This window comes from Halichoerus grypus, chromosome 4 (genome assembly GCF_964656455.1).
Source record: "Halichoerus grypus chromosome 4, mHalGry1.hap1.1, whole genome shotgun sequence".
Classification (NCBI taxonomy): Eukaryota; Metazoa; Chordata; class Mammalia; order Carnivora; family Phocidae; genus Halichoerus; species Halichoerus grypus.
The window spans coordinates 155,877,208-155,893,407 of NC_135715.1; the positions used below are offsets into that span (position 1 = coordinate 155,877,208).

General features: G+C 38.1%; 1 protein-coding gene across 3 annotated transcripts in view; it reads right to left on the minus strand.

The window, feature by feature from the left end:
- HECW2 (HECT, C2 and WW domain containing E3 ubiquitin protein ligase 2) overlaps positions 1 to 16,200 on the minus strand; it is a 360,698-nt gene that overhangs the window by 123,489 nt on the left and 221,009 nt on the right. For all 3 annotated transcript variants that reach the window (XM_036097304.2, XM_036097301.2, XM_036097307.2), the window contains 4 exons: positions 13,191 to 13,266; positions 8,362 to 8,531; positions 5,843 to 5,985; positions 243 to 343 (listed from right to left, as the gene is read on the minus strand). In XM_036097304.2, the coding sequence (XP_035953197.2) occupies positions 243 to 343; positions 5,843 to 5,985; positions 8,362 to 8,531; positions 13,191 to 13,266 (490 nt within the window). The remainder of the gene's footprint in view (positions 1 to 242; positions 344 to 5,842; positions 5,986 to 8,361; positions 8,532 to 13,190; positions 13,267 to 16,200) is intronic.

Genomic DNA, 16,200 nt, shown 5'->3' on the forward strand with positions numbered 1-16,200 from the left:
GTCTATGTTCACTATTACTAGAAATTCTATAGCCTGGTTTCCAAACACAGGCATAAACCTAAGAGATATTTTTTGATAAACAAGCTTGCCTATCTGCTTGGGAAACTTCAGAAGGTAATCATTTATTAGCTGTTTATTTTCAAAACAGGACACAAATTCAAATTCTATTCAAATATAAACTAACAACTGAGTAAGACTTAACAAGTTTTTCCTACAGCGATGTATTCACACAGCTATCTCACCTTCGTGCACAGAAGACGTAACCTCCACTTTAAACTGGAGGTACCCGCTCACGTGGTCAGCTGGGAGCCTGCGGCCAAGGTTGTAGCTGAGCATTTGATCGCTGCAAGAGGAGAAATGGTTCTTTCCTTACTACACTGGTGTCAGCCTTCACCTCCTCCAGCAGGCCACCCCCAAATCTCACACACTTCTCTTAAAACTTTCACACTCACCAGAAAATACAACGCTCGAAGGCATGTTATAGTCCAATGTAATATGATTCATTCCCACAAAGGAAAACTTATAACCCCCCCGACCCAGGATGCAACGAAATCTTGTTATAAGCCGAAAACGCAACACAGTATCACGTGATTTTCTTAAAGGGGACTGATGTGCTCTCTCACTGCTAACAGTGACCAGGAAAAGAGCATTCTCAAGGTCATCAAGTAGCTGTGAAAGGCCTACAGTTTGGGGTATTTTTCGACTCAGGTATAAAAGCGTAAGAGGGCCTGGCTCCTCAGCATTTAGCACAATAGGAAACTGGTCCTACGAGGACACAACAGGCAAGGACTATCACACAAGGACGGGCGGGGTAGGGGGCACTTCACTACTGTACTTGAGGAGTAGGGGCTGGGAGTTAGGAGACAGCAGGGTGAGAAGTGTCCTGACAGCCGCTGCAGCTGTGGGAGGGGAGCATGCCACTGGACCTCCCCTCCTCACCTGCAGAGTAAGGGGACCAGAGCTGCTGGCCCCCACCGGGGGGAGCCTGGCTATCACTGCTTCCCAGCATGCCTTGCAAGAGATGCTAATGGAGAAGCTAGGTGTGCTGCTGGGGTGGCGTCTTGTTGCCGCCCCACGAGGCGTGCTGGAGGGCACCCCACCAGGGCCCCACCTTGGCCCCCCACTCAGCCTACCAGCCTCTTTGAGGATGAAGTTGTCAATCTTTTTCAATTCTGTGTTTATTTAATCAAAGTCAAATGCAATTACATCATGACCTTGTCTGAAGCAGCTTGCATTCTCAATCTAATTTATTCTTAATTAAGGAAAATAATCAAAGGGATAGTACGAAAGCATACTATCTCTGCTCTCACACTGCCCTCTACTGGCAACTTCAGAAGGAAAACAACACCTTGGCCTAATACTTGCACCGCTGTGCAGCTTAGAGCCACTAGTCTGCTATTTATTATTAATGCGCAGCACAGTTTTGTTTGTCCGTCTCTACCTTCTCAGGACAATTCCAAATAGATGTCACCCCTTTAAAAGACACACATGTGTGACTGTAAAATCCCGGTTCAGCTCTTAGGGATCTTTCTGACTTCTTAGCAAGAATTTCTTAAAACTGTAAGATTATTTTCTTCTTCCTTTTTCTTTTCTTTCCTAGAAACGAGGTAATAGTTTTTGTCTCGATTGATGCTTTTAAAATGTCATCAGGGAAATTCAAATCAAAACTACATTGAGATACCATCTTACACCAGTTAGAATGGCAAACATTGACAAGACAAGAAACAACAAATGTTGGAGAGGTTGTGGAGAAAGGGGAACCCTCTTACACTGTTGGTGGGAATGCAAGTTGGCACAGCCACTTTGGAAAACAGTGTGGAGGTGCCTCAAAAAATTAAAAATAGAGCTACCCTATGACCCAGCAATTGCACTGCTGGGTATTTACCCCAAAGACACAGATGTAGTGAAAAGAAGAGCCATATGCACCCTAATGTTCATAGCAGCAATGTCCACAATAGCCAAACTGGAAGGAGCCGAGATGCCCTTCAACAGATGAATGGATAAAGAAGATGTGGTCCATATATACAATGGAATATTACTCAGCCATCAGAAAGGATGAATACCCAACTTTTACATCAACATGGATGGGACTGGAGGAGATTATGCTAAGTGAAATAAGTCAAGCAGAGAAAGTCAATTATCATATGGTTTCACTTATTTGTGGAACATAAGGAATAGCATGGAGGACATTAGGAGAAGGAAGGGAAAAATGAAGGAGGGGAATCGGAGGGGGAGATGAACCATGAGAGATTACGGACTCTGAGAAACAAACAGAGGGTTCTAGAGGGGAGGGGGGTGGGGGGATGGGTTAGCCTGGTGATGGGTATTAAAGAGGGCATGTTCTGCATGGAGCACTGGGTGTTATGCACAAACAATGAATCATGGAACACTACATCAAAAACTAATGAAGTACTGTATGGTGACTAACATAACATAATTAAATTAAAAAATATATATATCATATATTAGAAAGAAAAAAATAAATAAAATAAAATGCTTTGGTTTCCCAATGTGAGTGCTTCACGTGCGCCACGCGCACTCTGCTAAGGGCTCGCCCTGCACTGTCTCTCAGCCTGGCAGGCAGGTGGCAGCTCTGTTTTCTAGAGGAGGCCACCAAGGCGTGGGGAGGGTAAGTGACTTGTCTAAGGCCAGACAAGTACTGAGTGACAGAACCGGGATGAGTACACAGATTCATCTGACGCAGAAGGTCCTGCTCTGCAGTCACCACACTACCATCTCGCTTTATGTCTTCTCAGTATACATGTATACTGTCTACTAAATGTTAAACATGCTGTTCGGTATTGGGGATATGACAGTGAGCAACACAGATGGATGCAGTTCTTTTCTTACAATTCCTACTAAACATTCATTTCCTAGCTAAAATCTATCATTTTTAGAAATTGTCCATTATCAACACCAACACTTTCTTTTACTGGCTGAGGAAGAGAAGATGAGGATCAATTTATTTTTAACAAAGAAATGAAGGTTTAATTATTCTGGGACTTAATGTCCAAAGAGATGGGTGAGGAACCACAATGTTGAGGACAGGCCTGTGTAATTTGCTGCTAGGTTCATGCCTTAGTGGGCAAAGATCAGGCACCTCTGTGTGTTAGGCGATGTCTAAATAGGAGGATTTCCTGTATTTATAGGTTGAATAGTTGAATTGAGTATCTGGCTAGTTTGGTTAATAAACAGTACTATCACCTGTTAAAATTCTTCTTTCCAAGTAAAGAGTCTCATTTGTTAATTAATTATTTGTTGAATAAATTAGCCAAATACTCAATTCAACTATTCAACCTATAAATACAGGAAATCCTCTTATTCAGAGATTCTGAGTCAAGGGTTTCATCCTTTGTTGAGTGTCAGAGGAGAGACTCAGAGGAGTCACCTATTCTTTCTTTCTTTCTTTCTTTCTTTCTTTCTTTCTTTCTTTCTTTCTTTCTTTCTTCCTTTCTGTTTTTATTTATTTTGGGTTTTTTTAATACACATTTTTTTCTTTTCTTTTTGTTTTTTTTCTTTTTTTTCTCTTTCATCTTTGTGCCTCCTTGTTCTTACCTAGTCTCATCTGACTCATCCTGCTTCTTGCTGTGATATATTACTGTGAACAATATATATTATTATGAAACACGATTATGAAGAATAAATGCCAAAGTACTCTCACTACCTGAGGCATTCTCTCTCTAATGTAATCAGAGGGATTGACAAAGCATAGGAAAGTGATGTGTATTTTGGACAAATGTGGGCCACTCTCTGAAAAATATCACATTCAAACAAATGCTCTCAAAAGAGGTAATTAGTAAAAAGTTCTAGCTCATCCTACAAAACCACACTCTATAAAACCTCAACTACTTCAGAGGGCTGCAATCTACCAAACCCAGCACTTTTCAAGATGAATCAATTACTTGGTGGAAAGCAATAATCAGATCAGGAATATATATTTAGGTATTAATAGTTGATATATCAATACGTAGTATCATTCTTAATAAAGCAAATCCCAAGTATCTGTATCAGACAATATTTTTAATATACTTATACGAAACATTTCGTAATTCCAATATTTTACAAATTCATGCTGGACTTCCTTCTAATACACACCAATTCATGACTGGCAGTTCTTGAAGTGTCCAATTGTTTAAAAGACTAAATGAAAAGCCAGCAAGTCAACAACGGTTTCACACACTGAAAAGGTTTTATTTTGCCTTGATCATTCTTACTGGTGTACATAAATTCACACTTTTATCACGTGTCATATATATTCTGTAAATTATATGATGATAATTATATAAATTAAATTATAGATATACTGTATTTACCATAGTTATCTTTCTCTTTTAAATCTTTCACTTTTTATAAATCCTAAAAATAACTTTTTAAAAACTTCCTAATGTAAATGATCTCTACCAGAAGCAATAATTGTGATTTCCTAGCTTTTATCAGATAAACCAGGCACTAGAATTTCAGTATAATATTCCTACTTCATGTGTGCTGGCTCGACCACAAATTCCATTGTCTCTGATGGCCAGAGAATTAAAATCCATTATAATCTCTTAGTTTCAGATTTTGAAGGGGCCTTCGAGTTCAGCTGGTCTAAACACTGTATTTTTCAATGAGGAATGCCCAAGTAAGTTATGACTTGCCAAAATAAAACAGTCCATTAGTTGCAGAATATGAATATGAATGATCAACCTTCCTTAGTTAGCTGGAATAATAACACATTGCTGCCCGTCCTTGAAGTGTTGTAGAGAAGCCAGGATTCTAGAGCAGATTGATCTGCACTCAAGTCCCAGCTCCACCTCTTGCTTGCTAGTCTCAGATTCCTCATCTCGGAAATGGGTATAATCACACTTTTTATCTCCCAGAGCTGCTGAGAAGGTTACATGGGTTAATGAGAGTAAAGTACTTAAGCTCTGACATAGAATAAACTCTCAGCATCTTTTTAGCTTGTTCACTTTTATTTATTACTATTGCTACTACCATTGTTACTACTTCTGCTGCCACTGCAACTATGACCACCACTACCATTTGCTCATGTTTTCTTACAGTGAAGAAGATACAAAACAAGATGGCGGCACCCCCACCCCCACCACCATCACTACCACCACCACTACTGTCACCATTACTACTGCCATATGTTCATAATGTTCTCCTACAATGAAGAAGATACCAAAACAGTACCCTCAGTGCTACCTCAGAGCAGCAGCGGTACTGAGTTTGCTGGAAACAACCACGTAGAAATACATACATCATTTATGATAAGGGATGTTATGATTTCTTAACGAGTTTATTCACAACTTACAAAAAGCTCACGGAAAGAAAACAGACATCAAATCACATTTTAAAATTCTCTCAATGAGTAAATTTTAGTTGTCTGAATGAATGTATAGGTCTAGGAGCTCTACGATAATACCTCCTACGAGTCAAGGTCTTATTTTAAATGGCCCTAAAACAAGGTCGTTTTTTGTTATTCAGGAATAGCAAGTTGTCTGGATGGGATTAATTAGGACAAGGGAGCTGTCAACCTGACTCTAGAATCCTGCTCTAGGGAGAGACTTTTACTGAAAGATTTCAATATACTCAAAAACAATTGAGTGCTATGACATTTGACACAGAAATGTTAATGGTAGGCACATCTTGGGAAAGATAGATACAAAAAAAAAAGGTATATAATGAAAACAAATTGCTTTTGTCCTGCACAGTTTAATGAGTATGCAAACACTTTCATTTTTAAAAGAATTATCTTACCACTTCTTCTCAGTAAAAGTCCTAGGACTACAAAGTTTCATTTCAGTTGCTTCTGTGCAAACTAATCTCAACAAGATCCCTACAAGTGGGGTCTGATTACCCAATGGCTTGCCGCTCCAGCAATCTCTGGACTGGAATGGTTAGTTTCCCCAGAAAACGCTTGATGATGGGACGGCTCTTGGCAAATTTGTCTTTAATTTCAATTTCTAAGACATCAGTAAGAAGTGCAAAAAAGGAATATTTCTGAAAACGAAAACAGATAACATGTTGATTCAGAAGAAAGACAAATATGAAATTATATCATTTCATTATTACAGAAAATGGTCTCTTAAATCCTAATGACTTAGAGTCCACGTTGCTAGAAATATCTGCAGCCACTGTCCATCCTCTATTCATTTAGAATCATTAGCATTCACAGTGATTACAGGCATTAGTTAAGGATCTGCAGGACAAAAGAAGCTCCTTCAATCATTCAGCCCTTCCTGGTTCAACATTTTACGGAGATGCTATCAAATATTAAATTGTACACAATGCAATTTTAGTACTTACTACATTTATTGTATCTCAATTCTTTGAAATTTAATACCCTGTTACAGGATGGTTTCGAATTATCACTGTGTTTGGTTAAGAGCAATTTTAATTCCTCATCCTATGGGATTCTGAAGTTGTACAGCACAGGTTAAAATACTCTTTCACTCAGTGGCTAAAGTAGGAACATCTATAGAATACTGTGGTCTCTCTGATAAATATGAGAATAAAACAATGTTTCAATGGAAAGTACTTAATTTAAAAGGCACACGGGACAGAAAAATAAAAATATGAAGTTAACATAAGCTTTGTTGTTTTGCTTAGGAATGCCATTAGAGAGAACCAGATTGGCTATCAATAAGAATACAAAATAAATATAAAAAGCTTTATTCATTTACAAAGGCTTTCACATACATTACCTTCATGTTATCTTTACAAATAATATTTTCAAGGATGAGATCTCAGGATAAGGAAGTGATGGGGCCAGAATCTAACCTGAACCATCTCGCCCCTTCCCTGACATTATCCACTCAACCACAGTGATGCGAACGGTGCCAGCCAGTCTTACACTTAGGCACCACTAAGTTCATTTAGTCATAACAATTAAAGTTCTGCCAAGGGCCATGGAGTCTAGTAATCTGCTGAATGGAAAAAGCACTTGCTGAGAATAAGAGAGCTGAGTTTAAGCACCACCTGTGTCTCTGAGCAGCTAGTTACATAAACCTTTCAAGCTTCATTTTCTTAATCATCAAAATGCAGAGATGATGATCTCATCCCTTATGCCTCCTTATTAGGCATACACTGATAACATGGTTAAGAACTTTGTAAATATAAAATGTTAGCAAAAGAAAGTTGTTGCTAGTATCATTCCTATATCCACTATGTTCCTTCTAGAGCTCATAGTGAGATGCATGTTATGTCTTCTAGGCTTCTAAATGTGTTAAATTAAGTGGTATGCCTTTAAGAGTTATTTACTATTTGGAGATCATAAGTAGTTTTTTAAACCAGTGTAAGAATACATGCAGTATTTAATCCATTTAAATAACCATAAGAACTTCTCAGGAGAAACATCTTGCTGTGCTGGCAAGTCTCAAATAGCCATACCTTTTTTTTCCAATTGGTTTTAGACCCCCTGAACTATCTCCCGCCCCACTGAAATATTTCTACAAAACTATTAGAACATATTGTTGTCATTAAACATTTAGGGAATGATCTGACTCATTGTATAACTCCTATGCCAATGAACGTTTATCCAGAAACACTCTAACACTAGTAGGTGAAACATGTCTTGGATCTCTGAGAAATGGTGGGAGAGCTCCTACTTTGTTCAGTAGATGAAAAACAATGTCTCTGTTCGGTCCACCTGACTTTAATGATGCAGTGCACTAAGATGACAGGTAGCATAATGTAGCTGTGAGGAACTCTAAGGTATCTATCATCAACACATCAACAATCTGGCTTCACTCAGGATGACGAGTCCTTGAATGGCTTATTTAATTAACCAAAATCTAGAAATCCGAAAACCATTTGCCAAAGCCCATAGGGAGAGAAATTCCCTTAATCTGTACTGAATATATACTAGAACAAAACATTGGGAGGGCTTTTAAAGTTTTTTATTTTAATTCCAGTTAGTTAACATAAATGTTGTATTAGTCTCAGGTACAAAAAAATAAAATTTTAAATAAAAATAGGATTGGTGTTACTGACTTTTCCTTCTGCCTCAGGCTCTAATATGGCTCGGCAAGGCATGGTTACTGACCCTGTCCTTACTTAAAATTTTAATATTTGTTCATCATGAATTTTTTTGCATTGATTTTGATTTTTCTAAAAAAATTTTCATTAAAATATTAATTTTGATGATTGAGTCTTTTGGCCCCCTTAAGTTGTGCATCTGAGGTAAGGACTTCACTTGCTTTGCCCTACACCTGGCCTTGGCTACAAGGGACTATCTCATTCTCGTCCCTCTTTCTAACAGAACCCCGAGACCCTTCAGCCATCCTGCCATGCTCATAAACAGCTCAATGATACACAGAACAGAGATGGACTTGGCCAACTTCCTGTCAAGTAGAAGACCCCTGAGGATCATCTTACCTCTCGGTGCCAAATTGGATTAGTGGTGTTACTGATGATAGTAGACCTTCTCTCCTGCCCATGGTGGGCACAGGTGGGGAAACTGCTCTTCTTCCCTGGCTGAATGGACATCTTAAGATAAGGGTCAGGATTGAAGAACATCCCTTTCTTTAGCCCAACTGCTCTAAGATCTTGAAAGAGAGGAGGGAGGGAGGGGAAGAGAGAGGGGTGGGTAAACAACAGCAAAACAATCACAAAGTTATTCACAGTATGATCGCTTAGATAAGTGAGGACAAGTGAGTTATGACTAATTCCAGCAAGGGGGGGGGGGGTCTCCTGACAGGCCACAGAAACAAAGCCAAACATTTACCATCACCTTACGCACCTAAACTGACTTTGCCTGGGAATCATCTTGATTCTAACATGCGCATCTTCACATGGTCTGGCAAACAGCATTTCAAACAGTATCTTGAGAAAAATTCTTTGGCAACAGTTTATTTATTTATTTTAAAGATTTTATTTATTTATTTGACAGAGACAGCAAGAGAGGGAACACAAGCAGGGGGAGTGGGAGAGGAAGAAGCAGGCTTCCTGCAGAGCAGGGAGCCCGATGCGGGGCTCTATCCCAGGACGCTGGGATCATGAACTGAGCCGAAGGCAGACGCTTAATGACTGAGCCACCCAGGCTCCCCAACAGTTTATTTTTTAAAAAAGAATTCTAATATGTTCTTTCATGAGAGAAAAATTAAGTCTTCTACATACATATATGAAATTACAGACCTATGTTTAATTGGGGATAAAACTCGAGAGCACATATTCAGTTGTACCACATTTAAAATGTCAAAGATACTCCACAAATATAATGAATGTTAGGGGGAAAAGGAGACCAGAAATATTTCTAAAATTTGAATGCCACCTGCTGTATTAAGTGATTATGAGGTTACTGTTTAGGAACTTACATATTTGATGACTGTGTCAGAACTCATCTTAGATTCACCAGTTGTTATTTCACACTAGGTGAGCTGCTAAAATTTCTGGCTAAAGTCTGGTAAGTGAAGAGACTTTTAAAAGGAGTCAGGCTAAGGGATACAAACATGTCAGGCAATAAACCCAGATCCGCTGGGTCCTCAACACCTTTCTGAGAATATTAGTGTGAATAAGATTGGCCTGAGAGCTAAGTGATCTTCAAAGCTTCTGCAATCATAGACTGTTTCTAAGTAACTTGATGCAATTATGATCAGTCTAGGGAGGTGCTGACTCTTGGTCCAGCGAGAAATTCTGCAGATGCCTCTGAAGCTTCAGAGATCTTTGGATTACCCAGATCAGTAATTTATGGTGACCTTAAATTATAGGAGGTCACCTGAGTCACCCTACTCAGGCCCACTCATTTTTTTTTTAATGTGGGCTCCACGCTGGGCCCAACATGGGGCCTGAACGCACGACCCTGAGATCAAGACCTGAGCTGAGATCAAGAGTCAGACGCCCCACCAACTGAGCCACCGAGGCGCCCCTCAAGCCCATTCTTGAAACACGGTCTTTCTTAGTAGGACAGAATTGGCCTGGGGTTGCCCATAGAACCATATTCTCTAGGGAGTGCTGCCTAGAGGAGGCTCCCCCATGGCCGACAAGAACTTGTGGCCTAGCGTGTTGGCCGATGACAACTGATGGGAAGCAGAGGAGGCAGTTTTAATATGTCGGCAAAGGTTGAAAAATTCAACCAAGAAGCCTTCATGTTAAGGACACTGCATGAAATACAGTAAGATGTTTGCTCTGAAAACCAGCAGCAGAAGGGAAAGATGAGTAAGGAACTAGACAGGCTCTTCAGGGAAGCCGCTGTAAGCTCATTAGCCTTACAGCCCCCCACTCCCGGCACTTCACAAGCTACGGAGTCATTATTAATACAGCATCTGCCTCTGACTATCAATTTAATAATGCTACATGTTTTCACTTGGCTTTAGTTAGCATAAAATAGCTTCAAGAGAAAAACATCATTTGCATACTTATTTTCTTATCTTTCTTGATTATGCTCGCCTCAGACTCAAAGACAGAAGAATAATATTCTTTAGATATTAAATTTACTCCTAAAGAAGGGATTTCTTTGCAGTAAATGAGGAGTAATGAGGAGTAACATGTACAGAAATGGCTGCCACAAGCCTGACAGAGCTAAATTATTCATGCAAAGCATTCCTTTGAACAAAAAGCATCCCATTGGAAGATTAAGCCACCGTGATGAAGGATGTCACTATTAAATAACCCTCATACCAAATTTTGCCACAAGGAACACTGTACAAATAAATCTTCATTAATAAATGTAAGAAATTACCAATTATTTGTAGTTTGCTTATTCAGTTCCCTTATCCATCTCATTCCTGCTCTTGCTTCTCCCTTTTGTCTTTTATATATTTTATTGCTCATAAGTGTCCACATAACCTCATAGACCAAAAAAGAACTCAAAGTCACAAAGGTATGACATGTTAAATATCCTTGTTTAAAGTCTTATTTGGAGAAGAGGATGAAGATATTCATCAAAACACAGTTTTTGTTTTAGATGTAGAATTCAATTATTTGTGTCCCTACTTACCATAGATAATCAAGAGTAGAACATTTGCAGGTAGCCATTCTACAGAGCTTAAATGCTCTTGGATAAATATTACCATTCACTGTCAACATGCTACAACTGGATTAATTTTTCAGAATTACCATTATAGAACTGCTTTCATCTTCTATAATTTTTAGCCACTTCTGTACACCATCTGCAAATATCTGACAATACATTAGGAAATAAAACAGTTATAAAGTAGCCAGCCACCATGTGTATTGAGGTGGGATGTTAGAGGAAATTATATTTAAAGAAGGAGCATTTGGTGGTGCCCCAAAGCTTATTTCCTACTTTTAGGAAAATGTCCTGGGATTTTCAGCTTCTAGGTGGTCATGCTCCTATGGGGAGTTAATTATCATCCCCTCGAGTCAAAATAGATCATATTTAGAATGATATTGATCACTTGAAAGCTTAGGGCAATGCTTCTAAACTAAGAAAACCATAGGATGGTCAAACTCTAAATTTTCTGAGCCATGGAGGTTGGCTAATTGTTCCCTACCTATAAATGAAGGATTTCTGTACCTGCAGCCGCTCAGGGCTGTGAAGGTCTAAAGCATAGCCAGATAAATGTTTTCAGGGGACACACAGATAATGAGGAGCAGGGGACTATTAACATTGGCCGTGGTACTTCTAAGTGCCCTTCTAAAAACCTAGTTACATTTTAAACCCTGAGGGGTCCAACCAAAACATACGTATTGGCTAAATTTGAAGCATAAGCCACCAATTTACGACTTCTGAGATTTTGCCAGAGAATCAAAGCAAAAAACGCTTTCATAGTAAGCAACCTCACATGGGAGAGAAGGAACATGTTAGAACAGAAATGGACACTCCGAAGGCAAAGGCCAGCAATGAACTAATATGCACACTTTCATCATAGGTGGTGATCATGCATCATGGAAATGTCTGTTTTCAAGATCAGCTTTCTCTCACTCTTGAGAATGTCAATTTTCATTCACAACACTTTTTGCAGCCAAGAAAAGTGAATCTAATTTAAATTTCAGAAGCACTGTACCCATGGAAAAATGAAAACAAAACATCTTACGGTGACAGACATCTGTTCGACTGCATTTTGTATGTATTGTAGCACAGTTTTCTATTTTAAAAGTCCATTTCAAATACTGATTTTCTTAGTGCAAATCTTGACTTTATAAGTGCCAATTAATTTTTTTTAAATCAGTAGCTTTCAAATTTTTTTTTATTTTTTTTATTATGTTATGTTAATCACCATATATTACATCGTTAGTTTTTGATGTAGTGTTCCATGATTCATTGTTTGTGTGTAACACCCAGTGCTCCATGCAGAACGTGCCCTCTTTAATACCCATCTAACCCATCCTCCCACCCCCCATCTAGAGCCCTCAGTTTGTTTTCCAGAGTCCATCATCTCTCATGGTTCGTCTCCCCCTTCAATTTCCCCCCTTCATTCTTCCCTTCCTGCTATCTTTTTTTTTTTAACATATAATGTATTATTTGTTTCAGAGGTGCAGATCTGTGATTCAACAGTCTTGCACAATTCACAGCGCATGAAATCTAGTTTACTCTGAAATCCAGTACACCCATGCATAGGTGTGTGTACTTTTTGTGTGAAAGTTTTCAGTTTGTATAAACTGATGTTCTATGAAAAAATATTTCCCTTTAGTGTAAAACTCTGATTTTTTTTCCTATTCTTTTTTTTTAAACTGCTGGTTTTAACTAAATTAAACTTACAAAACACAAATGAGTTCCAACTCAAAATCTGAAAAGCAGTGTTTTTTTCATAAACATATAAGCAATTAGAGTATTTCACTAACCAGAAAATAAACAAAAAATTGTCTTATCAGCTTTCCAATTTTTATGTGTATTTCTCCACAGAAACAGGAGCATCCCTTGGCTTATTTTTCTTAGTCTCCAACTTTTTCCTTTCTCTAGATGAGCTAAGCACACCTTGTTTTCAAGAAACAAGGTGTTTCAAGGTTTTCAAGAGAAAGTTCTACAGTGGGGTGAGCACACATTACATTACAGTGTTCTTTTAAAGTAACTATACATAGTTGCAGTTTTTTTATCATTAGAAAACCTGGTGGAAGAAATAATCTCCAAGTTTATATTAATAATCTAATGGTAAGAAATATACTTGAATTTCCAGAAATATTACAAAAAAATATAAATAACTACTTCATATATAATACATGAGAATCTATAGACAAAAATGACCATTCATGTCTTTGAAATTATATATTTTCAAACTGGACATCATGTTTAAAGACATCCTTACCTGACAAGGTAAAGCTAACTAGTTTCCGAGAATGCTGATTTCCAGAAGCACCTCCTTCCATGCCTTCTGCCCCCATCTGCAGAGGAAAAGCATGTATTGGAAGTTTCACAGGAGTATGATGGTACTCAACTTTCTTAAGAAACCACATATATTTGCAAATATAATGATTTTTTGTGTCAAACATGCATTGTAGTGTATGCCTTTTCATATGCTATACATCTTGGAATCGAGACATAAACGTATATTCTCAGAGATGAGAGAGTCATACCTCAATTTAATCTTTACCCCAAATGAAACCAACACAAACTTCTAAATTCCCTGGGATATGAATCAACATACTTCATGGCCTTTTATTTCTTTGGTAAGAATACAGTTGAGATGTAGTAAATGCACTTATATTGCTATTAGTGTATTAAAATAATCCTTTAAGTTAAAAACCAAACACCAAATTCCTTTAGATTTATTAGGAAAACAGAATAAACTAAACAGGTGATTTATATCAAGCTCATCCACATATATGCAGAATTGTCCTCTCTTGCCAAATATTTGAGTGACCATGTGGATGTTCTATTGCCCTTGTAGATTCCTATTTTATTTTGCTGCAGGTACATGGCACATGGTATGATAATTAGCAATGACAGGAGTTTGCAATGCTGTTGTACTGGCTACTGTATTGTAAAAGTTTTCCCAAAAGCTTTCAAGTAAATTATATCTCACTTGAAACCAGTCATTTATGGACCACATAGCAGATATAGGCTTTCTCTCAATTTATGTACAGTTAATGCTCAATTTGTAATATACTAGAAAAAAAAAGAGTTTCCTGTTTCTCTAAAAAAGAAGTCCACAATACTAGAAGAGACAGAAGTGAAGGCAGAATGTATTTTGAATAGTTAGGAAACAGAAACCACATTTTAATTCTAAACTTTAGATTAAACCCTTGCATCTAATCTTTGCAGCACTCCCTTACTCCCTTAAAAATCACACACCACCAAATGCAAACTGGTGCAACCACTGTGGAAAACAGTATGTGGGTTCCTCAAAAAATTAAAAACAGAATTACCATATGATCCAGTAATTACACTACTGGGTATTTACCCAGGGAAAACAAAAACACTAATTTGAAAATATACATGCACCCCTATGTTTATTGCAGCATTATTTACAATAGCCAAGATATGGAAGCAGCCCAAGTGTCCACTGATAGATGAATGGATAAAGGAGATGTGATGCATATACACAATAGAATATTACTCAACCATAAAAAGAATGAAATCTTGCCATTTGCAACAATAGGGATAGAGCTAGAGAATATAATGCTAAGTGAAAAAAGTTAGTCAGAGAAAGATAAACATCGCATGATTTTATTCATATATGGAATTTAAGAAACAAAACAAATGAACAAACAACAACAACAAAAAGATAAACAAAAAACCAGACTCTTAAATACAGAGAACAAACTGGTAGTTACCAGAGGAAAGCTGGGTGGGAGGATGGGTGAAATAGGTGATAAGGATTAAAGAGTACAATTATCATGATGAGCACTGAGTATTATGTGGAGTTGTTGAATAATTATATTGTACACCTGAAACTAATACTAACACTGCTAATTATACTTCAATTTAAAAAAAATCATATACTGCTGAGAGATAAAACTTTCACTAAGCCAAGCAAAGTTGAGCAATTTTAAAATAAATTCCATTCAAATTTTGAAATATAAATTTCTGCTTCCTTCTCTACTTCCTGTACCTTAATCAAAACTATATTGTATGGCACCTAACTGATTCCTGATGTTTTCAAATGTCATCTGCAGTATACTTGGGTACCATCCAGGTATCTTCATTTTATCTCATCCATAAAACTACTACTTGATAATTCTGGGTTGGCTCTCAACAAGTATGCATGGTTTATTATATTGTGTTGTTCCCCTCTGACTCATCACCCCCAGCTTACCTGGAACAGAGACAGCAGCAAACTGACCAGATAATTGATGGCTGTCACTGTGTCATCCCGCTTTCACTGCACACACCCCTGGGCTATAGAGTGATGAACAGAGTGAGGTAGTACAGGATGCTACTGAGACAGACACTTAGCAACCTGCCCCTCCAAGTCCCGGGTACAGCCAGACATCTGATAAACCATAGCCCGCCCTCAAATGGACCACACTGCCCAATGAGATGTGTTCCCTCCAAAAACATGATGTCTCTTCCTGCTAGGCCATAGCACTGCTAAGTGAGTTAAATGAGATGGAAAAGGTTCATGGTCTGTCTTCACTTAAACTTATTTAAAATGTTATAAGCTATTATAGAAACACAAGAAAATGCCTTCGAACTTTCATTTTAAAAATATAAACTACTGTCTTACAAAAGGCTAATGTGAAACAATTCTCCCAGAATTCACAGATTGTGTCCTTTACTACAACTATGGCAAATGCTCATCTGAAATAATACTCAAAGAATTCAATTTTATCATTCATGACAATAAGGTCAGGAAAGACCAAACACTGTCGCTAGATATGGGGACATCAGTGATAAGAAACACATCTGCTCTCAATGTTTAGAGAGAGGTTTTTAAATAAACTCACTCCATAGATTCATTCCAGGAAAACCCAGAAGCAACACTGACAATCAAGTGTTGGAACAATACGTGGTAGTGAGTGATGCTAGCCTTTTTATGTCCCCGAAGCCAGAGGATTTCCTGTTCCAAGTGCCTGAGACACAAATCGCTGTGTACTCTGGTGAATGACAATGACGTCAAAGTGCAAATGACAGAAAAGACACAACTTTTTTTAATCCCTGATTCATTGCAAAAGGACATATGAGAGAGGAGACCATAAGATGAGGATGGCAGCTCATTTCTTTCCCTACAGAGTAGCTCCACTACTTTTCCAGGACTGTTCTTTGCATATGGTCATGGAATAATTAAACTAAAGGCCTTTGTAAATGTCAATGTTGTCAACCGGTCACACTAAATAGACGCATGTCTACAAGGTGGCCACCGTGCTGTGATAGAA